The sequence below is a fragment of the Cnephaeus nilssonii genome (assembly GCF_951640355.1).
Source record: "Cnephaeus nilssonii genome assembly, chromosome: 7".
NCBI classification, from domain to species: domain Eukaryota; kingdom Metazoa; phylum Chordata; class Mammalia; order Chiroptera; family Vespertilionidae; genus Cnephaeus; species Cnephaeus nilssonii.
Genome location: NC_137078.1, coordinates 62577517 through 62603368, shown reverse-complemented (window position 1 = coordinate 62603368; position 25852 = coordinate 62577517). Strand labels below are relative to the sequence as shown.

Genomic DNA, 25852 nt, shown 5'->3' with positions numbered 1-25852 from the left:
GTTAACAGGCTGTGCCAGTCCTGACAGCTCAGTGTTAATGGAAGATAATTAACTGGTTTGTAGAGGCTGCATGGAGACATTTCAATGGTCTTTTAATGCATTTCCTCATTTTGCCACTGTCAGCAGAGCGGAAAGCTAAACATTTTATAGTTTGAGATTTTCATTGTTTATTCCAAAGGTCTGGAACCAACTGGCTGGAATGTCAGAGGATTTTGTTGATGGGTTTAGGAATACATCTGTCCCTCCCATCTCCCCAGTCTGTGCCTCTCTAACATGCTGGGAAAACGAGTAAAGGGTTTTCTGGTTGGTTCTAATGTGCCTTTTCCTATACATGTAGATTCTGTGGAGGAACCTGGGAGCTTGGATGCCTCGAGAAGTGGTTTGATAAATTCTACTCTCTGTGGAAGGTGTTAGTTGAGTGCTTTGCCATAAGAACTATTGAAAAGAAAACTGTTAGAGGTCAGGAAAGCCTGGTTCCTGTCCCTTCTGTACAATCAGAGGCTTGTCTCAGCTCATTTTTAGAGCCTTGTCTGGCCTTATTCTTTCATTCTTTCCAATGCTGTAGTAACATGTATTCTCTTATCATAGGTTTCTTCTAATCTTGAAACTTTATGAAAGATCAGTATAAGTTCTTTTCTTTGATATACACTGATTTTGTTTTGTTTTAATGGCAATATGATAGAAACTATAATCTTGTTCTGTTAGTTACTCTGGCTTTAAATTCCATGTATAGCTTTAATATGACTCACCTACATTTTTCAGAGCTAATACAAGATTTTGAGGAACTTTGGGAAATACAACATGGTTTAGTCACAAAAAAAGTATAAGATCAGAAGCCAAGCACACTTGAATTTGAATATTGCTGCACCATTTACAATTTAGGGACCTCAGACAAGCTAAGTCAACTTCTCTGAGTCTCAATGCACTTTGCTGTAAATGAGGATACTCTCAGTCTTGTGAAATTATTGTAATTTAGGGAGATGTTATGCAGTACATATTAATACAGTAGCTTAATTTTCACTTCCATTGTGTTTAAAAATGTGTTTTGTTTTGTTTTTTTTCTTTACTGATGGGCATGTCAGCAACATCCTATAACCAAATGAGAGAATTTTAAACACCAGAATATCTTATTTCATGGAGCTGGTTGTAATGAGTGGTATGTTTTTCCTGTTTGACTAATAGCTAAGGAAAGCTTCTGAAACCACCGTCGGTTGTCAGAGACAATCATAGAAAATAGGCCGAAGAAGAGAACAGAACATAGTTTCAGAGTCATTCATTTGTTTGAATCATGCACATCCTATGTGTAATACCTACACCAGAGGCAGCCAGCATTGAACTGCAGAGCTGATGAATTTACTGAATACTTTCTGCTTGTTTGCTCTAACAGTCATCATTGCCTCCAGCCTCAGAATGATTTTCTTTCACAAGGATTACTTTATTTACTCTTTACACCCATCTCAAAGGGTAGATATTATCTCCTTTTACAGATGAGGAAACTGAAGCTCAAAAAATTTGCATGACATACTCATAGTTTTGTACCATGTAAGTAGACCCACATCAAGAGCCATACCCCAGCTCTGCCCCATCCCCCTCACATGGCGGCCTGTGCAGTTAGTTCACTGTGGGAATCCAGAATTGGTCTCTGCCTTCAAGAAATTACAGTCTGATTGGAGAGGAAAGCTATAAATCAACTAATGAATAAGAGCACAACGAGGAAATAGATGAAAACAGTAGCTAAAGTGTATATAATGCTTATTATATATCTAGCACCCTTCTAAGTATTTTATCCACTGTTAACTCATCGAATCCTCACAACCACCCTGTGAAGTAAGTAACATCTTTTTCAGGTGATAAAATTGGCTTGGAGATGTTAAGCAACGGTCACTCAGCTAATATGTGGCAAGCCTGGGATTTGAACCTTGGCATTTCAGATCCAGAGCATGGGCATAACCATTTCACTTTATCTCCTACCTCTTCGGATGTGTGCCTTGCAGGGTGTGACTAAACTAGTTCAGGGAGAAACTTGTAAGTGGTGACTTCAGGAGGATCTGAGGCCAGGAACAATGGGTGGTGGGTTCATTTTCTTCATTAAATAAAGATTGAGTGTCTCCTTTGTGATGGGCACTGTGCTGGGCTTCGGTGATGCCAAGGTGAGCAAGACAGATGAGGGCCCTGGGTAGGATTTGGGGAACTTAGATTCTAGGGTAGAGAGCAGAAAATAGACAAGGAGACTGTTTTATTTTCTGGAAACTTGCTCTGAAGGGAAAACACAGGGAGCAGATTTGGCATGGCTACTGTGTTCTCTCTTGGGAGCTTTGTTTGGCCTGAATGATGAGGTTTTTCAGGAAGAGGGAGCAGCAGATTCACAGAGGGGAGGAAAGCACCTGTGAGATCAGCCAAGGAGCTGGCAGGGCTGAGAGGGTCTGAGCAAGGCAGAGAGTAGTAGGAGGTAGGTGAGGGAAGTGGGCGGGGCCAGATCCTGCATAGCCTTGAGGCCCTGGGTGAGAATTTAGATTCTATTCTAAGAGCAGTGGGATATGGTAGATGGATTTTAAGCATTGGTGTGATGCGATCTGTTTTACAACCTAAAAAAAAAATAAATAAATAAATCACTCTTGCTATTTACTGAGTACATGATAAATATTTGTAGAGCAACAACAAGTTTACACTGTACTACTAAAGAAAACAATTGCAGGATGAATGTGCAATTTTATAAATGCATTTGTTTTAAGAAATTATCAGTATAGCATAAAAGACTGGCTGTATATACAAAAACTATTAATAATGGGACACTATCTATGGTTGGAATAGTTTGCTACTGTTATAGCACATGCTTATGCTTTTATTACTTCTTAACAATTTTTCATTAAAAAATAAAGTTGGTTGGGCATCCTCCTGTGCACCCAAAGGTTGCGGGCTCGATCTCAGTAAGCGGCCAGCAGGAGGCAGCCGATTGATGCCGCACTCTCACATCGATGTTTCTCTCCTTCCCTCCCTCCCATCCTCTCTCTGCCTTTCTCTCTAAAAATCAATAAACTACTCTTTTCTTAGAAAATCTTTTCCTATAAAAAAATAATCTTGTAGTCATAGCTAACTTTCCTGGTTGACAATTCCTCATTATTTAGTATGGGATATCCCCCACTCCCCCCTTGGGCTTGTTTTCCCAAAAAGCACCATATGGGGGCCTTCATCTGTAGTATTTTCTCTAAAACCCTCAGTGGCATAATTTTATCCCATTATACAGATGAGGAAAGGAAGGCCCAGAGTGCTTACGTCGCTTCCCCAAAGCTACACAACATGTAAGTGGTTGACCCAGGATTCTCACCAGGTCCAGCCTGCCTCCAGCTCCTGGGCTCCTCCCATTGGCCCTCACTGCCTGCTCTCAAAGGGCACTCATTCCTTCCCATGGGCCATGGTTACAGGCAGGCAAACCAGAGGCTGAATCTGGTCCCCAGATGGATTGTGTTTGACCCACCCTGTGTTTGAAAAAAAAAAAAGTTAAAATTAGTTTCCAACATTTAAAAACTAAGAAATTGTACATAAAAATTCAGACTTTCTACTTCTCTAGAAAAAATAACAAAAGGACTTGGCAATCCTGGGCCCACATTCCCATGCGGCAGGAATTGGCCAGAGCTGAGTAGGTGCTGCCCCCTTTAGAAGGGGCAGGTGTCCTTCATTTCCCAGCAGTCCCCACCCAGCCCGCTTCACTCATTTCCTTTTCAGCACGACCCCTCCAGGCATTTGGATTGGAGACCCAGGCTTGTGGGAAGGTTTTCAAATAACCCATCATTCCTTTTCCTCTAACAGAATGCTGAGAGGAATGGAAAGTCTTTCCAGATGGTGCATTTCTTGGTCAGTGGCTCAAAGGGTATCATGCCCACACACCTCTGGGCACTCGCTAGCTGCATGAAGTGACCTTTATGGGTTTTCTTTATGCCTGGAAAACTTATAATAATTTCTTCCTTCACTTGGGAAAACTTATACTAATTCTTCAAGGCTCCAGGAAGCTTTCCTTGTCTTTCTCCCTTAAATATTGATTAGGGTCCTACCCTCTGTCCCCAATGGCATCCTTCCCTTACCTTGACTTGGAATTTATCACACTATAGTGTGTGTACCTGGCATCTAGGGACACATACTGCTTAGCATTTAACATTGATAACAGTAAATATTTTAACGGGTGAGTGGATGAACCCGTGAGAACATTTATGATGGCATTTTTGATGGCTGGGTACTGTCAGTCCAGTAGCTCCCTTCCAAAGTCAAGATCTACCGCATGCCAAGTGTAGGTTAATTTTCTCTTTCCCGTTGTGGAAGAGGAAGTTGGGAGCATTACCATTCCTTTCCACCCCAGAGCCACCCCTTGGCTACAGTCCTGTTAGCATGAGTCACAGCTGATTTTGTATGTGAAGCGAAGGCTCTAAGTGGAGGCAGTAACTTCTCCGCACCTCTCCTTGGGGTGGACAACCCCTTCAGATTGCTCCCTTCATCCCCCGAGAGAATAGAGTCCAAGACTCAAATACTGAATCAAATAGCCTCTCTTTAGAATGCTTAGACCAGGGTGCTGTTACGTTTGGACCAGATTCCTCCCCACCTTGAGCAGCGAGGACACTGTTGTCCGCTGTTGTTAGGGCATCTGCTGTGGATTTTCTCTCCGGGGTGGTCTGCCCATAAACGGGGCTCGTCACTGAATATATGGAGTGTTGGGGCTGATGGCCTGCCTTCAATGACCTGGATGGCGAATTATTTCTTTATCGTCCTTGCACTTACATATCTGATATATGCCAAATAGGTACCGTATTCTTTTAGTTTTATAGTCCATCAAAGTAATTTTAAAAAGCAGACAGAAGAGAAAAGGACTTGGCCTGATACCTAGTAACATTTAATAAATGTCAGCTATTGTTACAATACTATATTTTGGATTTAACTTCATGGCTTATGGCAGACTTTGACATCTGGTTTCTTTATTTGCCTTGTGAGATAAATATTACTGTTTGCCACATTTTACAGTTGAATGCAACAAGCCTCAGCAGATGAAATGACTTATCCACAGGTGTCAGGATTGGTCTTCCTGAGGGTCCTTATGGATCTCAATCCTGTCTTGTTTTCTTCTGCTGCACCATCCATGCTCCTTCTTCAGCTGCCTATGAGCAAGGACCAAATCTGTTCATACTTGTCTGTTGTGTCCCCAGAGCCAAACACAATGCTTGGCATTGAAAACATACTCAGTACGTATTTGCTAAATGAATTCATGTTTCCTGGTCAGAGCCAGACGGGACGGCTGTGGTAGTAAAACCCTCGTGCCCACCTCCTTGCTGCCAGCCATCCTGACCTCTGTGCAGGCTGTTCTAGTGTCGCCAGGGAGGTGAGAAAGATGGCTAAGTCCAGCTGGCTTTATGCCTACATGATAGGATTTGATGTGCAGCAAACATTGCATATAATTCTTTTCTCACACTGGCTGAAATGGAGGTCACACCTACTGGATGAAAATACCCTACAACAGACAGTGCATTTAACGTGTGTTGTGATGTAGGAACTCCTTAGCAGGATCGACCTCGTTGAGGGGAACTGTCACCTTGAATATCTGGATGCCTGGGGTAGGTAGATGCTGATGGAAGCAAGGGAAGAGGCAGCCCTCAGTCAGAACAGTTGCAAAACAAGGGATTCTTCTGGAAGGACAAGTAAATCTCATCTCTGTGGACATGTTGGGTTGGTTTTACGCTTTGTTATTGTTCTGTTATCTTCAAAATGAGCAGAAGTGTTCTGCTGTTGTAGAGATACATTCATTTCATCAGTGAAACAAACTTGTCTAGTACCTGCTATGTAGAAGGCATGGTGCCTGATGAGGGGAGACAAGGTTGGAGGCAGAAGTGTCCTTTATCTCAAGGAGCTTCCGAGTCTAGCACCAGGTGCCAGAGGCCGTGACAGCCATATTTTCACGCATTTTATTAAAAATTTCAAGGATGCAGGAAAGTGGAAAGAATTTTATAGGGAACACTCAGAACTATCATGTGGATTCTGCCATTAATGTTTTATTGCACTTGCTTTCCATCTGTCAACCCACCTAAAGTTTTTCCAGTAAGTGGAGACATCCTTAGACTTGTGAACGCAGTTTGAAATATTAAAGACCCTTAATAAATCCTGTCTAAGATATTGACCCTGCTTGATTGCTATCTACAAACATCATCAACTCCTGCACTGAAATTTATTACATATCCACTGTGTGCTTTTAAGTCTGCTATTTCATTTAATTCTTCAGAAAATCCTGTGAGGTAGATGGTATAACTTATTTTGTAGATAAGGAAGCTGAGTTGGAGGGAATTAAGTTACTTCTGGCAATATTGGAACAGAAACTCAATTTTTCTAACTCTAGGGAGTGGATTTAAAAAGGAGTTGCCAAGGTTAGTGGGTCAAACCTCAGCCTTTATCAGAGAAGATCCCCCTGTCCAGTCCACAGGTGAGACACCTAGATAGAGAGAGATAGTTCTCATAGTTTACATTTCAAATTCCAGAGGACATATTTGTTTGAGTTAACTTTTTTTTTTTAAAGATTTTAAATTGATTTTTAGAGAGAGAAGATGGGAGAAGGAGAGAGAGAGAGAGAAAAAACACAACAACACTGATGTGAGAGCGAAGCTGCCTCCTGCACACCCTCTACCTGGGATCAGGAATCCTGATCAGGAATCGCTCTGACCAGGAATCAAACTGTCAGCCTTTCGATGCATAGGACAATGCTAAACTAACTGAGCCACACCAGCCAGGACTGAGTTAACTTTTTAAGATAAAATATGAACTCTAGAATAAAAAGTTATCAAAGTTGTCTTCAGTTAGACTCACCATTAAAGAATCATGCTTGAGATGGGGTGAGACCTGCCGCTTGTGTACCTAAGATGCACACATTCCAGCCCATCCCTCTTTGGTCTGTTACCCAGCACATTAGAGTTGCCTCTTAAAGACTTGGCCACTTCCTCCCCTTTGCATTCACCTTCACTGATGGTAGTTTGACAAAATGAGTAAATTACTCAACTAGTTCCTTACCTCTCTGAACCCAGGGACCCTGGAAGTACTTCCGCAGCCAAGACCTCACTTGAGGCTTTTCTCTGGGCATCAAGCAGTGGCCAGCCTGCTGTTTGAATGATAGAAATGACTTAGGGATCCCCATAAAAGCCCGTGTCTGTCTGAATCCTTCCCACATGGACAGGTTTATGGATTAGGCCAAACTTGTGAGTGACCTCGGTAATAAAGGAAAGTCTAATCCCAACTCTGCAGCCTCACCAATAACCCATACCTACACCCTCTCAAAAAGCCGCATGAGTCTGACTTCACCACTGACTAATGAAAAGTACTGGTCATGGACTAGCACCAGGTCATGGTTTGGCATTTGGGAACGAGTGGTCTACATGACCTTGGAGTTTTCCTTTAATGCTGCCATTCTGTGAGCCTAAGAGAGAGAGGAGAGAACCAGGGCCAGAGGGAGGCCTACTGCAGTTGTCTGGCCTCCGGCCTTGTGGTCTGGCTTTGGCTGGGGGTCAGAGACAAGGCCGCGGACCTGGGAGAGAGTGTGAATCACTGGGCAAATATTTTTCGAGCACCTCCCATGTCCTGGGAAGCAGCAACTGGATGGGATGAAGGAGGATTGGGTTTGGAGTTCCAGTGGTCAGGGTTTCACCCCAGGCTTTCCACTTACCATCTGCATGATATTAGGCAATTCATGTCACTTATGGGCCTTGGTTTTCTGTCTGTAAAATGGTGTGGATGTATATTCTGTATCAGGAGATGGTGGGAGTCATGTATGTTCATGATGATGGCACAAGTTGACTTTTGGAAGGAAAATTAGGGAGGTCTGTTTCTCATATACTTATTTCTAGATGGAGTGAAGAAAGCCAAGAAGGAAGGGCAATAAAATGTGCATTGTTCTTTATGGACAACTTGGAGAGCAGGGTTTATTCCTGTTGGAGCAGGTGGGAAAGGCTGGGAGAGGTCACTTCATGCAGCTAGTGAGTGCAAGAGCTGGGATCTCACTCACATCTAACTGCGGCCTGTGCTCTTTCCACAGCAGCTCACCAGCCAGGGCTGGGGGAGTAGAGGAATCAGGGAGAGAGTAATTTCATCCTCGGAGGCTGCAAGCAATGTTTCCAGAGCAGTTTCACTCACATTATTAACTACTAAGTTATAGGGTGTTGTCTTTTAGCAATAAACATTCTCAGGATGCTGGCTTTAAGAATGCATATATGTTTTAGGCCCTAGCCGGTTTGGCTCAGTGGATGGAGCATTGGCTTGCGGACCAAAGGATCCCAGGTTCGATTCCAGTCAAGGGCACATGCCTGGGTTGCGGGCTCAATCCCCACTGCGGGGTGTGCAGGAGGCAGCCAATCAGTGATTCTCTCTCATCATTGATGTTTCTATACCTCTCATCCTCTTCCTTCCTCTCTGAAATCAATAAAAATATATTTAAAAAATGGGTATATATTTTAGAAGTGGTACTACTGAGCTCCTGCCAGAGTTGATCAAGGACATTCATTCATTCATCAACAAGCATTTATTGGAAATTTATTTTATTCTAGGTATTTTGTTAACTGCTGGGAGAGCAGCAAATAAAGCAGAGTCCCTGTCCTCAGGCTGCTCATATTCTAGAAGAGGGACAGAACTAAGGTCACAGTGCACTGTTAGTGGAATGGAAATTTAGGTCAATCTGAACATGTGCTCCAGTTAACAGAGTGGAGTGTGGAGGAGGCGATAGGCTGGGGGCTGAAGGATGGGTTGGAGTTAGCTGAGCACTAGGGTGGGGTGACTGCTTGCAGAGGGCAGGCTGGTGGATGGAGGAGCCCGGGGAAAGGTCTGGCAATGTGAGGGAACAAGATGCAGGGCTGCAGATGCAGGATGGTGAGAGCTTAGAATGTGAGCGCAGCCCAGTGAGTCAGTCAAAAACCACCTTTTGAGTCCCCATTATGTATTCAATACTATTCATGATAGGAATTTCCTTTCTGGCATCATAAGATGGAGCCAGGTTCCCTTGGCCACAGTCGGAGGAGAGAGAGAAGCTGTTCGCCACACCTTGTCTGACTCTCTGACTTGAGGGTTGGTCCTGAAACCCTAGTGAAGACGAGCTGCGAGTGCTCCTCTCTGGGCAAGCCCTCCTCATTGCAGTCATCTCAGGACTAGACTAGACAGTGCCCCAGAGGACAGAGCTCTGAGTTAACCCCTCCTGCCCAGGAGGGTGGGTCTGAGCTCCAGGCAGGGCTCTTCCCACCTCTTCTCCGGTGGGCGTGTGACTCAGAGGCGGTGACATCATCCATGACTTCATTCACCCAGAGGAGAGACAGTGCTGACCCAGCTGAGCTCCGGCTTCTGCCCTTCCTTCTCCATGTTTTGTCTCAACGGGGACATTGTCATGGTCCTGCTGTTGTTTTCTACACATCGTTTTCTTTTTCTGTCTTTCTCTCGTACTTTCTTTTCCTGTCTTTCTCATTTTATTTCTCATGTTAAACCTGTTCTTTTCACCCCATTCCCTTTCTTGCATTGTCCATCTTTTGCTTTTGTCTTTAATTTTATCTCCTTCTTCTTAATCTTTCTTGTTACATTTCCTTTCTTGCACATCTTCCCTTTAGCCTCCATTTTCCTTTCTTTCCAAACTCTTTCTCTACATAGATACTGGCTCTCCTGTCTCCCATCCTTCTCCCCTCCAGACATCTCACCAAGTTGTTGCTGTCCTAACCTTCCTAAAACTGGGTCCACAAGTCAGCCCTGCTCAGGACTGCTGGTGTGGCTGCCTTCCCTTTTGCCTTGAGTGTCTAATCCAAATACAGACTTACCCTTCCTGCCCTTCAGCACACATTTCTCAGGCTGCCTTTCTCAGGGGTCCTTTTTTTTTATGGCCAGGGATGCATCTGATGCTTCTTCCTACACTTTTGCTCAGGCACTCACCTCAGCTTGGACTGCCCTCTATCCTATCTGCCTTAGTCTTTGCCTTCCCTCTACAACACTACCTCCTCCATAACACCTGCCCTCTACCTCCTGCCCATAGCAGTGTCTTTTCTTCATGGACAGGCTGCATTCTTCATTTATAAATCAGGTATTTTAGAACTTGAGTTGTTCTGTACTATTTATACATCCCTGCTGAGGGCTACATATACACAGACTCTTTGCTCTGTCTACCCAGAATGCAACCTGAGGGTCGGGACTAGTTCATTCTTGCCTTTCATGGCCCACCTTCAAACTTACACAAACCTGGCTGCAAGCTGGGACTGATAGATAAATTGTTGAATGGTCAATAAGTATGTCATTTAAGAAATAGTTATTTCATTTAAGAAATAGTTATTTCATGTTAAGTCTAGGGATGCAGATGAATAAGTTATAACCCCTCCCTAAAAAGAGCTAAGAATCTAGTAGGGAAGACAGTTCCCACCATAAAATTTTAATTTGTGGAGGAAATTGAAATTTACTGGAAATGTGCCAGGCTGTGCATATTAACATGTACAACCTCATTAAATGGAATCTTACTAACAATACCATGAGTGAAATAGCAAAGTGAGACCCATAGATATTAGGTGACTACTGGCCAACACAACTAAAAGTAGGAGAACTAAGGTTTGAACTAAGGCGTATCAGTCTAGAAAGCCCCTGTCCTTCCTGAAGATGGAAACAGGAGTTGGAACTGACATTCTGACTAATATTAGAACAATTTTTTTAAGAGGTGCTTACAGTGTGCCAGATGTTGTTCTAAACACTTCATATCCCTTTGCTCATGTGTTCCTTCAACAACCTATGGTGTAGGCAGTAGTATTGTTCTCTCTAATTATTATGGGACAAGGAAGTCGAAGTGAAGCTATCCCAAGGCCATGCACCTATGAGGTATTAGAGCCAGGACATTCACCCTTGGAATGTGGCTCTGGAGAAGAGGCAGCAGAATGTGCAAAGTCACCTCAGTGTAGAGTAGATATTGCATTACTTGAACTGCCACTGCGTCAGCCCATTTGAAGAATCAGGGACTGTGGGGGTGCTGATAGGTGAAATCATTGACATGTGAGATAAAGAGGAAGCCTGGAGCTAGGTCACAATAACCTTGAAGTGTTCATTGTCCTCCCCAAGGGACCCTTCACAGAAGATGCAAGTAGTGTTCCCTGAAGGGATGTTGTCTGTGATGTTGGACCACGAGGTGTCCACCATAAGGAAGAGTTTATGAAGTGTTGGTCTTCTTCTACAAGTTGAGTAGGCAGCTATTTCTCAGCTGTGGTTCTTGTAGGAAATGAACAGTGGTATAAACAAGGAAGAATATAGATACCCAAAGAAGCCCCAAAGAAATGCCATATTGGAACTGTAAAGTATACCCATCCTTTATGGTTTGGGGTTAAGTAAAATTTGGCTTGAAGGACATTTGGGGAAGAAAGAAGAGGGGACATCCATGCGAGCCAGCCTGAACTTGACACAGGTTGTCCTCAGATGTCCCAGAGGATTCAACATTTGATGGAGCGCCTTTCCTGCTGCATCCCCCTCTCCAGTGGTGCTTGGCAGCCATTCAGCATGGTGCTGCACTGACCCAGAAGTCCAAGCCAAGAAGTGAATGAATCCATTTTCCAATTAAAATGAAACTTCTCCAGAGGACCTGCTCACCCCGAGAAGAGAAATTTATCTTCCTGGCAGTCTGGCTTGGCTAGAATATGTCTCTGCTCCTAAGATAGACTATGAAAAGCCATTACTTGAATGAGAAAAAAGAAACTGGGACAGTTCTTATTCACAATCTCATTTATTTATCCATTCATTTCTCATTTCCATTTCCACAAACTTCTATTTAACTTGTACATCTCTGCTCATTCATTTCTTTTATCCATTCAGCTAATGTTATTCATCATCTATATATCAGATACAATGCTGGACCCTAGGAACAGAGAGATTAAAAAAAACAAAAAACACCACAGTCTCTGCCTCTTAGGAGCTTTCAGTCTAATGAGGGAGACAGGCACATGAACAGATGATGGGAAGTACCGTTGTTGGGGTAGTCACAGAATATTATGGGGTGTACCATAGAGGCACCTAATTCGGGAATCAGGAAAGATTTCATTGTGTGGGTAGCATTTGAGTTGAGTCCTAACTGATGAGTACATGTTAGGGTGTTTCAGATAGGGTACACTATGAATAAAAATACAATGGTAAAAGAAAAAGCACAGTGGATGTGGGTAATGTAGTGTGGTATCTCAGAGTGATCAGAGATGAAGCTGGTGAATAAGATATGGATCGTATATGTCTTGTTAATGAATTTGATCTTTCACTTCAGAGGTAGTAGAAAATGTTGAAGGGTGCATAGTATACTAGATTGGAAGCTCCATGGAGGTGGGGACTGTGTCTGTTATTTGCTCATTTTCTTAGCATTGAGCGTAGTACCTAAAATGTAGAGGATACCAAATAAATACTTATTTAATTAATAAATGATTTACATAGCCAAATTTACACTTTATGTAGGTCATTGTATTCTAATTGGCTATACATAGGGGTGGGAATTGAAGGGATAAGATTTGAAAGTTAGGGGCTGCTGTGTAACAAACCACCTCAAAATTGAGTGGTATAAAAAACCACCAATTTTTTAACCCTAGTAATTATGCAGGTTGCTTATTTGGAGGTTGTTTATTATGCAGGTTGCTCAGAAAGATGCCTTTTCTGATTTCCACTGAATTCATTCAAGAGTCTGTGGAAGGTTGCTGGGTAGGTTTGGCTGATCTTGGTTTTGCTCAGCTCTCTTGCATGACCTTGCACTTGGCTGGATAGTTAGTTTTTGTTCCATGTGTCCTCTCATCCTCCATCGGGCCAGATTGAACTGCCTCACATGGCAGCATTACATTCCAGGAAGGCAAAAGCAGGGCTTCAGTTGAGAAGTAGCACAGTGCTACTTCTTCATTCCATTGACCAAAGCAAGTCATAAGACCAGCCCCAACACAATTGACCCTTGAACAACACTGTTTTAACTGCATAGGTCTACTTATACACATATTTTTAAAAATAAATATGCAGTTGGTTTTCTGTGTCTGTATGTTTCATTGTTCTGTGCCACTTTATATAAGGGACTTGAGCATACTCAGATTTTGGTATTTGCTGGGGGTCCTGGAACCAATTTCCTGTGGATACCAACGAATGCCTGTTGTTAACTTTTTGAAGAGTCAAGAGTCATATGCAGATTCTCATCATTGATATTTCTATCTCTCTCTCCCTCTCCCTTCCTCTCTGAAATCAATAAAAATATATATGAAGAAAGAGTCATATGAGGATTTTCAACTGTGTCTCTAGCCCCTGTGTTGTTCAAGGGTCAACTGTGTGTGTGTGTGTGTGTGTGTGTGTGTGTGTGTGTGTGTGTGTGTGTGTAAAATCTCCTATTGGATTATTGGCTCTATTTCTTTGAAGAACCCTGACTGATACATGGGGGTGAAGAGATGGGAACCTCTTCATGAATTAATTGGGAATTTAAATTAGGATGATTGAATGTGAAGAATGAGAGAAAAGTATAGATGACCCTTGGGTAACTGGATCAGTTGACATAGAAAATCAAGGAAGGGAAAACATTTTGGAGAAGATAACATAGTCCATCCTGGGCATGTTGAGTTAGAAGTGCAGTGGGACATCCAGGAGACATGTGTGTCAGAGGAGAGTGTGAATGGAGTTTGAGATTTGGCATGTTATTCAGTTTATAGTTGGTCGGAACTATGGGAGTAATTGAGATTGCCCTGAGTGTGAACAGTGAGAAGAGTAGATAGGCAAGAACTCTGGTAGCATAGACATTAAAAGGGCGACTAAGGAAAGGAGCTCAAGAAGGAGACAGATAAGCAATGAGGATGGTGTGAAGGGATCCAACAGAATGAGATATTAGGAAAGACCTCCTCAGTTGTTCACTTTTTCAGTTCTTCTACTTTTTTCATGTTTGTTCCAAGACTTTATATCCCAAAGCCTTCTCTTCATATTAGGACTTCTTCACTTCCTTCCTCATTTTTCCCCTCCTTCCCTCCCTTTCATAGACAGTACCGCCCACAAGAAGTGGTGCTATCTAGATCACATGACACCTCCTTTTCTCCTGCCCCTTCTGCATTTTGTTAGGCTTTAGGGAGATAGACACATGAAGTAGCACTGGGCTGGCCCACAGAGATCTACATTTCAGTCTGTCTTTCCACTTCTCCATGTATGACCTTGGGACAGTCCTGGTGTGGCTCCTTTCTGGATTATAGTTTCTTAACATGCAAGGTGAGTTTTATAATTTCTTGCCCTCCCTGCCTTAAAGAATCATACAGATCAGATGAGATCATGCACGTTAAAGTGCTTTGAAAAACACCACGCTCTGTAGCAGTAACTAGAGTGAAACTCATTGGCTTATCCGGCCCTCTACATTATCGCATTTAATTCTCACAATATCCCTTTGAGGTAGACGCTAGTAATAGGGCATTTGAGGAAACTGGAGCTTAGAGAAATTAATTTGCTTAAAGCTACACAGCTGGGAAGTGGTGAGGACAATAATTAAACTCAGGTCTGCCTGACTCCGAGGTTCTTTGAGCCCACATACCAAAGCCTCATTCTCCTAATGCATGTGGTGGTATCGCATTCCTGGGCCAAGTCCGCTCTGCTAAATATGAACAGTTTTCTTGTCAGTGATAACATTTTTATGGTTGGGAGATCAGCTCTAGTGTGGGTTATAAATTTACCTTTCTGTACAACAGCAGGGCTCTAGGGGAGGTGGTGGCGGGAGGGAGGATGTGTATAGAGATCCACTTCTTGAAAATCAAAAAATTGAAATTACACTATGGAATTATTTTATTTTACAAATAAATTCTTTGAAGGTACTGGTAAATCCTCCTCTAAAGGGTGTAACTTTTACTTGTCAGTTCAGGTGTTTGTTTCTGGGGTGCCACTCTTCCACTATTTATTTTGACCTTTTTATTTTGACCTTTTAGCTATTTATTTTGACCTTTTGGCTTCAGCTCCAATCTCTCCCCTATGAAGCCTTTTCTTGCCACCCCGACCCCAAAATTCTTTCTCTCCTCTGAACTCTATGATTACTCATTAGAGGCAGATATGTGGCCACACTCAAAATATTGTGATAAAGTTATACGGCTGACTCACCCAAACCGTGGTGTTGGACTCATTACATATTGTCATACATCATCTTAAATGAATTACCTTTTCCTTTGTGCACATCTTTCTCCAGCTCCGCTTTGACTTTAAAAGGGTTTGACTTTAAATTTCTTTATACCTCTTGAAACTTTTTGCATTTTTTCTCCCCATGAGTCAGCTAGCTGGCTTCTGCCCTCCAGGAGTTTGTCATTTTGAGGTGCATTTAGGCACATGAATATATAATCTATACTAACAAAAGGGTAATATGCTAATTAGACCAGACATCTTCCGGACATCCTTCCAGACAAAGCCACGGTTGCAGGGGCTGAGGCAGAGGTGATTAGGGGTGATCAGGCTGGCAGGGGGGAGCAGTTAGGGGGTAATCAGGCCAGCAGGGGGAGCAGTTATGGGGTGATCAGGCCGGCAGGGGAGGGCAGTTAGGGGCGATCAGGCAGGCAGGCAGGTGAGCCGTTAGGAGCTAGTGGTCCCGGATTGTGAGAGGGATGTCTGACTGTCAGTTTAGGCCCGATCCCTGTGGAATCAGGCCTAAACTGGCAGTTGGATATCCCTCGAGGGGTCCTGGATTGGAGAAGGTGCAGGCTGGGCTGAGGCCCCCCCATGCCCCATGCATGAATTTCGTGCACTGGGTCTCTAGTTAAGATATATCAGAGGATGGAGGGATTCACTGGAAAGGTGACATCTGAACTGGATTCAAAGCAAAGGTAGAAGTTTGGGGCAAGATGGGCAAGTCAATCCAAGTAGAGGCATTAGCTCCCACAGAGACATGGGAATATAAAAATGCATAATGCATTTGGGGAAGGAAGTGAGAGAAATGAAGTGAGAGCAGGGTGGAGAGAGCTAGGAGGGGGTGATGGCAGATACGTCCAGAAGAATTCATAAAAATAATGGCTACATTGGAGCCAGGTTCTTAAGTGTCCTGAGAACCATGCCAAGGAGATAAAATGTGGTTTTAGGCCATGAGGAACTGTCGAACCATTTTCAACAAAGGAACAGAAGGGTGAGTTTAAATTTTTAGAAATGGATGCCTTTAGTAGCACAAACCTCTCAGTGTATCTGTCTGTCTGACTTGCAATATGTCCAGTGCTAGATCTTTCTCTCTGTGGATGGGAGTTTTAAACACACAATTGTTTCATTCACTCTGGGAAGTTTCTGGTTGGGGGTTATGACCCACTTTATGTTTTTCGCATCATTTTTCTTTTAAGAATGACATCCAAGGATTAAGTTTCTTCCTGATACAGCTTTCCTGACTGGACCATCAGCCTGTGCCCTAATTTGGAGTCTTGAATGCAGAGTGAGGATAAGGCTTTGATTTTTTATGGGTTGTTGTGCTGGAGAACAGCGTCGTGAGTATTCGGAATGTTTGGACAGGATCATTTATTGGGTGAGGAGTTAGGGAGCTCTGTTCCCCCCCTTTTATTCACTGCCCACAGCAGACAGCCCACATAGAATCCCTTCACAATTAATAACAAAATACTTGGATGACCCTTTTGGAACTGGTCATCCCCGCTTTCTCAAGCTGCTCCTAGACCCTGGTGTCTCCCGACATGCCTTGCAGTATCTGCTTCATTTTTCACACAAGTTCCCACAGTGTCCAGAAGCCACCAGAGACCTCACTGCCTCCTCACACACCACAGTGAGAGGGAGGGAGAGAGTGCTATGTCTCCCTGCCCCGAGGCCTGGGTGGCTGCTGCCTGGCCTTGAGTCTTGGATATGCTGTCCTACCTCCACCCTCTGCTGAGACCTGCAGCTGTGTGAGCTTTGGGTAGTGCCTCCTTCCAAGAAGTGCTGTTGTTTTATGAAGTAATACATGATTTAAAAAAAAAAAAAAGTCAAGAGTTGTTCCTTTGGTTGCTTTCAAGCCTGGGGGATTGGTTGCTCAAAGGATTTTTATTGGAATGCAGAAGTCTTATTGCCAAGTCACACACCCCAAATCATGGCTGATGTCTTTTTATTTTTTTTCTTTTCTTAAAAAGACTCATTTTTGTTAGTTGCCTGGTAACTGGAGATTAGACTTAACCCATTTGGCACAGAGCTCAACTAGCTTGAATTGGACTTAGCTATTGTGTGATGGGATACACTAACATTGGCGTGTGTTGAGACCTGCTCTATGTTCTCTCTAACTTGTCCACCCTGTGTGTAGGCAGGTTGTTATTAGGTACAGAAAAGGTAAGTGAGTTGCCCAGGATGGAAAGTGAAATCTCTGAAATTAAATATATATATTCTACATAATAAAATGGTAATATGTAAATTATCATCACTCCGCTACGCCCACGATTGGGCCAGCAGGAGGCGCAGGGGGCGGGACTCAGGGTGGCCGGGGTAGCTGATTGGGCCAGCAGGACGCTGGCGCCGCGAGCTCAGCGTCTGTGTCATGGCTGCACCGGAGGCTTTCGGAAGGCCTGGTGCACCGGCGGACAGCCGGCCAGCTCCCCCGCGATCAAAAGCCAAAGCAGGGGAGCTGGCCGGCTGTCTGCTCCGGCACAAGGCCTTTCGAAAGCCTCCGCTGCGCCGGAGGCTTTCGGAAGGCCTGGTGCACCGGCGGACAGCCAGCCCGCTGGTGCACCAGTTGCATGATTAAATCATGCACTGGGCCTCTGGTATATATATATATATATATATATATATATATATATATATATATATATATATGTAAAAAATTAGGTTTGGGAGGGCTTTTTCTTCTTCTTCTTCTTTTTCTTCTGTAAAGAATGACAGTAGCTTCTTTCATGACCCTTCTCAAAGGCCAAAACCCACCCTCTGATGGATCTGGGGCCTTGGGGTGATGGTGACTGGGGCCTTGGGGTGATGGCATAATCGGAGGGTGTCACTTTAGAGCTGGCAATCCTGTGTGACATCGGGCTAAGCCCTTGTCATCCAAACCACAGTTTCTGCATCCTCCCTATTCGACTATTATATATGGCCTACACACCCCGGAATCCCTCTGAGAATCAGATGAGTCGAGGCACATGGGAGCACTATTGTACGCTGTGGGGAATATAAGAGGGCAGTCACTGTGTCTTGATGTAGGCCTAGTGGTTACAAGGACAGAATTAATTCAGTAAGATTGAGGCCCTTGGCTGGGACTGAACTGACTGGGGAAGGGAAGAGATGGAGAGATTTTCCCAATGGAACTAGATTAAAAATCCATCCATGGGGGCTCCTATTGCCCTTGGCCAGAGTGGCATTTGATGAGCAAGCACTTGTGAATCAGGTGGCCCAATGTGAGAACAGCATGGGATCCTCACAGGTGGTCTGGCAGCTTCTTGGAATGAGGGGATCAAGCTTCTGGAGACATTGCCTCTCATCCAACAAACTCACCCTTCCCTCTGCTGGCTCAGCTCCAGGCGGCTCTTGTAGCGAAAGCAGGGATCATTGTCGTCTTGCCCTCTAGACCACATGCATTTTTAAGGACACCTCAGACTCCTAATAAGATGTAGTTTCTGGTTGATGAACTGGGTCCTTGGCTTGGATCAATGAAGCAGACGTGATCTCAGGAATAAATGATGCTCCAGGCTGCCTTGTGCCTCCTACCCTCAGTGTGTGTCTTTTTGGCAAGAGGCCTGAAGTTCTCCGAGATGTTCTGCTTGGGAGCCGTTGCCCACAGTGGCTGTCTGCGTGGCCGCAGGCTGAAAGCTCTCATTGTGCGTGGTCTTTCATGACCCCACAGCTCTAACAGAAGCAGTTGTTTTCTGAGTTTTGGAAGTTTGCTCAGCTCTGGCTTGAAGCCCTGGTTGTTGCTGCAGTGGCTTTAGTGGTTCGTTTCTGGTGACTGGCCTTGGATTTCTGGAGCCCATCAGAGGAGGCAGCCTCTTCTCTTTCTCTTTGAGAACCAGTCATGGAAGCCACAAAGCACGTGGAAAGAGATTCCTTGGAATACCCAGGAGGCATACTAGTTTTACTAGCTTGACTCACATACTAGTTTCATTGGCTACCATTTTTTGATTATGACCTATTAGTATAAAAAGATACCACTAGTTCATAGTTGTTTCAGGCGTAGTCAACTTCAAGTTTTTTTTGTTGTTGTTTTGCTTAGCATTAACATATGTGAATATTCAAAGAGAAGTTTATCCCTCTCTAGATAGAAGTTCTATCTAGATGCTTAGGAACTTAAAGAAATAAACAACCACAAGCATAGAAAGTGGACTGTTTCCATCAGAACCCTTTTAATGTTCCTGTTGTTTTAAAGGAACCCTGTGTCTGGGGTAATATTCAGTTTCTCTGTTGTACATAGATGTTCGTGTTCATGTTGTGGTGGTGGGGAAGGAGGAGACAGGAAGAACGCATAGAATTGGAGGGCAGATGTCCATAAAGGCCAGCTGTATGTCTGTGAAATGGATGTGATAACACTCAGGACTTCTGTATTGTTCTGAGGAGACACCACATCTGGAAGCCCTTTGTAAACTCTGAAGCCCTCCCCACCTGAGAGACCGGGAGGTGAAACTGAGCAGTTTGGTTGCTCGACAGTTATTTATTGAGTGCCTCCGATGTGTCACCCTCTGGCAGACACTGGCCTGTGTCTCTTCTGAACTTGTGAATTGTTGCCCTCAGGGTCCCCATGTGCTTATGATACAGTCTTTGTTCTTGTAGCCTGATGGGGAGGTGATCATTGAAACCAAGACATGGACAGTGCCTGGGTGGTAGGAAACCTTATTTGCTATTGCTTCTAGTCTGTTTTCCGCTTCTCTTTATGAAGTTCCACTTCTCCAGGTACAGGAGATGGCCACCTCACTGTTTCCAAGTTTACCTCACCTCCAGTTGCGTTCATAGGCAGAAGTTAAATGACTCCATTGGATCCTGATTCTCCCTTCTTGGGAGAAGAGAGCTGATTGGCTCAGGTCACATGTCCATCCTGGTCCAGAGAAGGGGAGTGGAGTCACAAAGTTTGTACCTCACAAGTAAGGGTCCAATCCTGTATAGGGAAAGGAGAAAGACAGTCGTGGGACATCCTGGTGAATAAACTGACAAGGTCGTTGACCTCATGGAGCTTAAAGTCCAGCAGGAAAGAATGACATTCACACATAATCATGTGGTGGTATTGAGAGCCAAGCCTGGCCTAGTAGGAGATCCTGGAAGGCCTCTCTAGGGAAGGATGGACAGGGTTAACCCCAGGGGGCTGGGCGACATGGACCCTGGGAGGGCACGGGGTGCTGGGTGAGGAATGAATGTTCCAGGTGGGGTCCCCAGAGGAAAGAAAACCCCCAGTGGCAAGAAAAACTCTGACCCCATTGGCAGCATGGAAAAAAACAAATGTTTTAAAACCTTACAATAATAACTTGATTACATGCCATTCTCCTTGGCTTAGATGGGAAGTTCTTTGAGGGCAGGAATCATTTGGAACCAGTTGGTCTGGGGAGAATTTTACACAGGCAGGACATGTTCTGTCTCATGCATTAATTTCTTAGTGTGGTTTTCTTCCCAGCATGTGGCTGTTCAGTTTTGAAATCTTGTATGTCTTGAAGCATATCCTTTGGCCCTTCACTGGGAAGATGGATTGCACACCTTCACAGAGTGTGTTTCCGACCCCTCCAGGTTGGCAAAGGGGGATAAAAGGGAAATTGTGGTCATTTTTGGAAGGATCAATAATTGCCAATTTTTCTTTCCTATATAGGTACTGCTTGTACATCACCTCCTCTCTCAGCCACTGAACAGATGTTTTATTGGGCATTGTTGGCTATGCTTTTGTTTTGAAAATTTTGAGACATTATTGAAAGAGGAGAGGGGTAGAGAAAAGAGCCCATAATTGATTCTAATATATATTTTATTTGGCAGAACTTGAGAGAGACTTGCTGGGATAAGGCGGGACATTTCTTTGATCTCCCAGACTTCTTATCGTGGAAGGCAACAGGTGTCACAGCACGGTATGTTAATTACAAGTTAGGTTTTATTTGCGCTCATCCATTCTCGGGTGTCTGTATGTATATTGTTTTCTTAACTCGCTTTGACTAGACGCACTGTTTGTACATCTGCATGCGATTTTGCATACTTGAAACATCTTGAATCCATCTTCCACCTTCACTGCACATGCCCAAGCACCACTGTTCCTAGGAGGCCAGAATGTGGTATCCAAGGTGAAGACCATTCATTGAAATTGGACACATTTGAAAGAGACATGGACAGTCCATTATGAAATGTGACTGTTTTTCCAAAGGTACTTTTTACATAGTGAGTAAAAGGAAAATATATTTTTTGGCCCCTAAGAATAAGGCAAGAGATATATTTTTTTAATTTTTCAATTACAGTTGATACACAATATTATATTAGTTTCATGTGTACAACATAGTGGTTAGACATTTATAAACCTACTAGAGGGCCAGTACACGTGGTGTCCCTCAGCCTGGCCTGCGCCCTCTTACAATCCGGGGCCCCCTGAGACCTGGTGCAGGGACCCTACTGGTGCACAAATCTATGCACCGGGCCTCTAGTACGCATATAAGATCTTTGGTTATTCTCTTCCCACCCTCCTCCCTCCCCACTTCCCTCTGAGATTTATCAGTCTGTTCCATGTTTCCATGCCTGTGCGTTGAGCGTCTGCCCCCTGGTGGTCAGTGTGTGTCATAGCTAACAGTCGAACAGTTGCTTAGGCTTTTATATGTATAGATGAAGTCATCATCCCGATAAGTCTGACACATTGCATAGTTACACTGTTATTGACACATAGTTACACTGTTATTACCCATCTGACACATTGCATAGTTATACTGTTAATGACTATATTCCCTATGCTGTACTTTACATCTTTGTGACTGTTTTTATAACTGTCAATTTGTACTTCTTAACCCCTTCATTTTTTTCACCCATAAGAGATACATTTTTTAAGGAAGCTGAATGGGTGTCTAATGAACCTATTTGCTTTTTTTATTAATGTACCTGAATCATTGCAGAGTGTAGAGGTATCTATATGTTGAAGTCAACAATAATTTTTTAAAAAGTATGAATGTTATAAATAAGTATGTGCTACATGGCAGAGACAATTAAAAAATACTCATTGAGTGTGAAATTGTGGCTGCTATTATTAAGAGTGGATGTGTGCATGGATCTCCATATGTACATTTGGATATACGTGGGCAGGTTTGACAGGAAATCTTAAAGTGTACACATCAGTTGTCATTCTGACCTCAGATTTCAGGGGATGCACAAGGGGGAGCAGCAGGGCCGGGAGGGGTCTTCTCATCTTGAAAATGATGTAAAATCTGTATTGAGTGAATCTGTGAGGAAGAGGATCCATTCCCAGAGGACAGAGAAACCTGTATAAATACATATCTTTGCAGAGGCAGGTATTGTATCTTAAAGTTAGCTCATTCAGAAAGGGCTAACTCTTCCCGTTTTCTTTTTTATTCAAACTCAAGGGTCGCTGGGAACAGGAGCCCCATTTTCGAGGTGCTCTTTGTATTTGTCTCATTTTTTACGATTCAGACATTTTCTCATAGGGAGTTGATAAGAATGTGGTGGTTCAGCAGCATGGGCTTCCAGAAAGGAGATAGAAGAGGACGCATTTCACAGGCGCATCATTTTTCATTGGATTATCCTCCCCTATCACCAATGCCGTGATTGTTCGTCTAAGGTCTCAGGGAAGTGGGGATCCACATGCATGTACAAATGGCTTCAGTAAACCCCTGGCACTCACCCCTTGTGGGGAGAATGCTCTTGAGGAATGGTCTGAACTTTACCCCAGAAGGTACAATTAGTCACCGTGACACCGGTATCACCAATGGGGAGGCCGGTGTGTGGGTGAAGATGTCATCTTGGGCATTCCTTTTTTGGTGTGAAATTAATTGTCTGAGGTTAGTTCTGGAAGGACCTTTCCTTTCTGTAGGTTTTTATTTATTTATTATTTGACCTTTGTGCTGTAGTGAAAGAGTTGTTTTCATTATTTTAACTAAATGGATCTATTTAGTCAAAGCAGTACTTATAGTGTGGGTATCGGCAATGCCCCTGGCCTGCAAAACTTGAGGACTCAGAAATACAATTACAGATGGAGTAGGACCTTGCTTTCCTTCTCTTTTAGTGTTGACTTGCTCCCCAGTTCTCTCTGATGGTGCTGGGTAGTCTAAAGCGTAGGCTTTTTGAAGCTAGCTCTGGCTCAGGTAGATTTAAATGCGGTGGTTTCCAGTTTATTTTGTGTGTGTTTTTTTAAATATTGAGAGAGGGAAGGAGAGAGGAAGAGAGGGATGGGGGGAGGGAGAGAGAGAGAGAGAGGTTAATTTATTGTTCTACTGAGAGAGAGAGAGAGAGAGAGAGAGAGAGAGAGAGATAAACGTTAATTTATTGTTCCACTTATTTATACATTCATTGGTTGACTGTTGTATGTGCCCTGATCGGGGATCGAACCTGCAACCTTGGCATATCAAGAGGATGCTCTAACTAACAGAGCTACCTGGCCAGGGCCCAAGGCTTCCAATTTTGAGCTTACATATAGAATCAGAATCTCCATAAGGTACCTGGGAATTTTATGTTTAACAAGGGCCCCAGGTGGTTATATGATCAGGTAATGTTGGACAACATTGCCTAACAGAATACACATGCAAGTAATAATAAGTTTAATGAATTTGTAGAAATTAAAATGGAGAGCTCCTGTTGACCTATCAGAACAAGCTGGGAGCTTCCAGCCCTGCTCATGACAGTCTCAAACCCCGAGGAAGCAGAAAGCTAATGCACAGAAATGATTTATTGGCTGTCCAGTCATCCCTGCCTTTTTTTCTAATTGGCTTTGACACTTGTGACTCATTCTGTTTTTATTAGTACACATTTGCAGTCCTCCTCTCCGTGCCCCTTGCCCTGTACTTACGCACTTGCTGGTACCTTCAGAGGCCTCCCCTTCAAGATCTTCTGGAGCAGAGCCCAGGGACCTTGGAAGCCAGGCACTGAGTTCCTCTTGCAAAGGTGCCTGCCCTGTCCCTGGCACGCCTATCTCTTATTTCTGTCTTTCTCTCCTGTTGTTTCCTTTGTCTCCAGTTCTTTCTCCCTTCTCTATTTCAGCCTGCACCAACAGGGTGAAACCGGTAACCCCTCTGAACTTTCTCGATTGTACAATTGGATAATGACAGCACCCACTCCATGGGTTTAGTTACGGATTGAGCGAGGTAACAGGAAAACTTCCAATCCAGTGCTGAGAGATTATTTTGAAGGAGTTAGCGATTTTATTTTGTTCCTTTTTTCTATCGATTTTGGCAGGGAGTCTTTGCATTAAGTTTCTGGCGTAGTGGAAAGAGGGAAACCTTTGTAGTCAGACTGACCTGGGTTAGTGTCTGTCTTTCTGTGTACTGTTTGTAGGAACCCGGAGCAAATTACTTATTTCCCTCTCTCCCCCGTTCCCCGAGCCTCAGTCTTCATGGGGACGTCCATTCAGGGTTATCTAGGGTCTTGCAGAGACTGTGGACGAAAGGTGCAGCACATACCGTACTATTTAAAGAATGCGTGGTTCTTTTAATGAAAATGCCCTTTGTCCTCTCTTCTAGAATAAGGAAGATGAGGGAGGGTCTGAAATTGAATGGAAAACACACACACACACACACACACACACACACACACACACACACACACACACAAACTTTGGGCAGTAAAGTATGAGCTTGGCATCCATTGGGCCAAGAAGAGGTTCAGATTTGGTGTTTATTTGGCTCTTATTGTGATTGTTTTGGAAGGCTTTGGGGCAATGTGTGCCAAAAAGGCTAGAGGGTGTTTTTTATTATTCTAGTGGAGTTAAGGCTAAAAAGTGATTGGATTTCACCTGTCTTAGAGCTTTCAGACTTGTTTTTGGCAGTGACAGGAGGTAAGAAGTCCCCACCTCTTCTTATCTGTTTTGCTCCCTTCCCCTTCTTGTGTTTCCCCACCCCCCTTTAAGTTATTGTTCTCATCCTTCAAAATATGGCAGCTACTCTTGTTTATCTGAGTCATGAGAAAATCACCACCTGGCTTATGATTAATTTGTAATTCAGCTCCATTCTTTTTATTATATTAATGAAAATAATTATTGCTATTTTTGTTAATACTACTAATAATAGTAATTATCATTTATTGCTTGCATTTTATCTGTAATAGGCATATTATCAAATGTGCACCCCATTAGCCCTGAAACCATCAGTTAAAGCAGGTGGTGGTGTTACCATTTTGCAGTTTGAGAACTGAAGCTGAATGTTTTAATAATTAGCCATATTCTAGCTGTTGAGTGGGAAACTGTCCAGAATTTTGATAACATGAGAAATGGGAAGTCAGAAATTTGAATAATGAAATTTTGTATAATCAGACAAAAACATATTCATATGTATATGTAAGTCCTCTAAGGAGATTTGAAATGACTGGTAATAAAATGAGATAAAAACAGTGATAAAAATTTTTTAAAAACCACAATGGAGCCTGGCCAGTGTGGCTCAGTGGTTGAGCATCAACCCATGAAGCAGGGCACATGCCTGGGTTATGGGCTGGCTTGATCCCCAGTGGGGGGCATGCAGGAGGCAGCTGATCAATGATTTTCTCTCATCATTGATGTTTCTATCTCTCCCTCTTACTTCCTCTCTGAAATCAATAAAAATACATTAAAACACACACACACACACACACACACACACACACACACACACACACACAAAAGAAACCACACAAAGAAGTGAAAAAACTGAAAGAATGACTAAGGTGAAACTAAGAGCATCATAGAAACTATCCCGGTTCTTCATAATTACTAATCGGTTTGTTTCCAGGCTTTCTAGCAGCCAAAGCAAAGACTAGAAGATAATCAAGATGAACTGAGTGCCCA

The 25852-nt window shown here is 43.4% G+C and overlaps 1 protein-coding gene across 11 annotated transcripts in view; it reads left to right on the top strand.

Annotated features, from left to right (window-relative positions):
* Positions 1–25852, top strand: part of FGGY (FGGY carbohydrate kinase domain containing) — a 396863-nt gene that overhangs the window by 52054 nt on the left and 318957 nt on the right. For 10 of the 11 annotated variants that reach the window (XM_079776812.1, XM_079776815.1, XM_079776808.1 and 7 more), the window contains one exon: positions 20872–20960. In XM_079776812.1, the coding sequence (XP_079632938.1) occupies positions 20872–20960 (89 nt within the window). Of the gene's footprint in view, positions 1–13705; positions 14218–20871; positions 20961–25852 lie in introns of those variants that run through there. The other variant, XM_079776810.1, reaches the window with a different exon arrangement.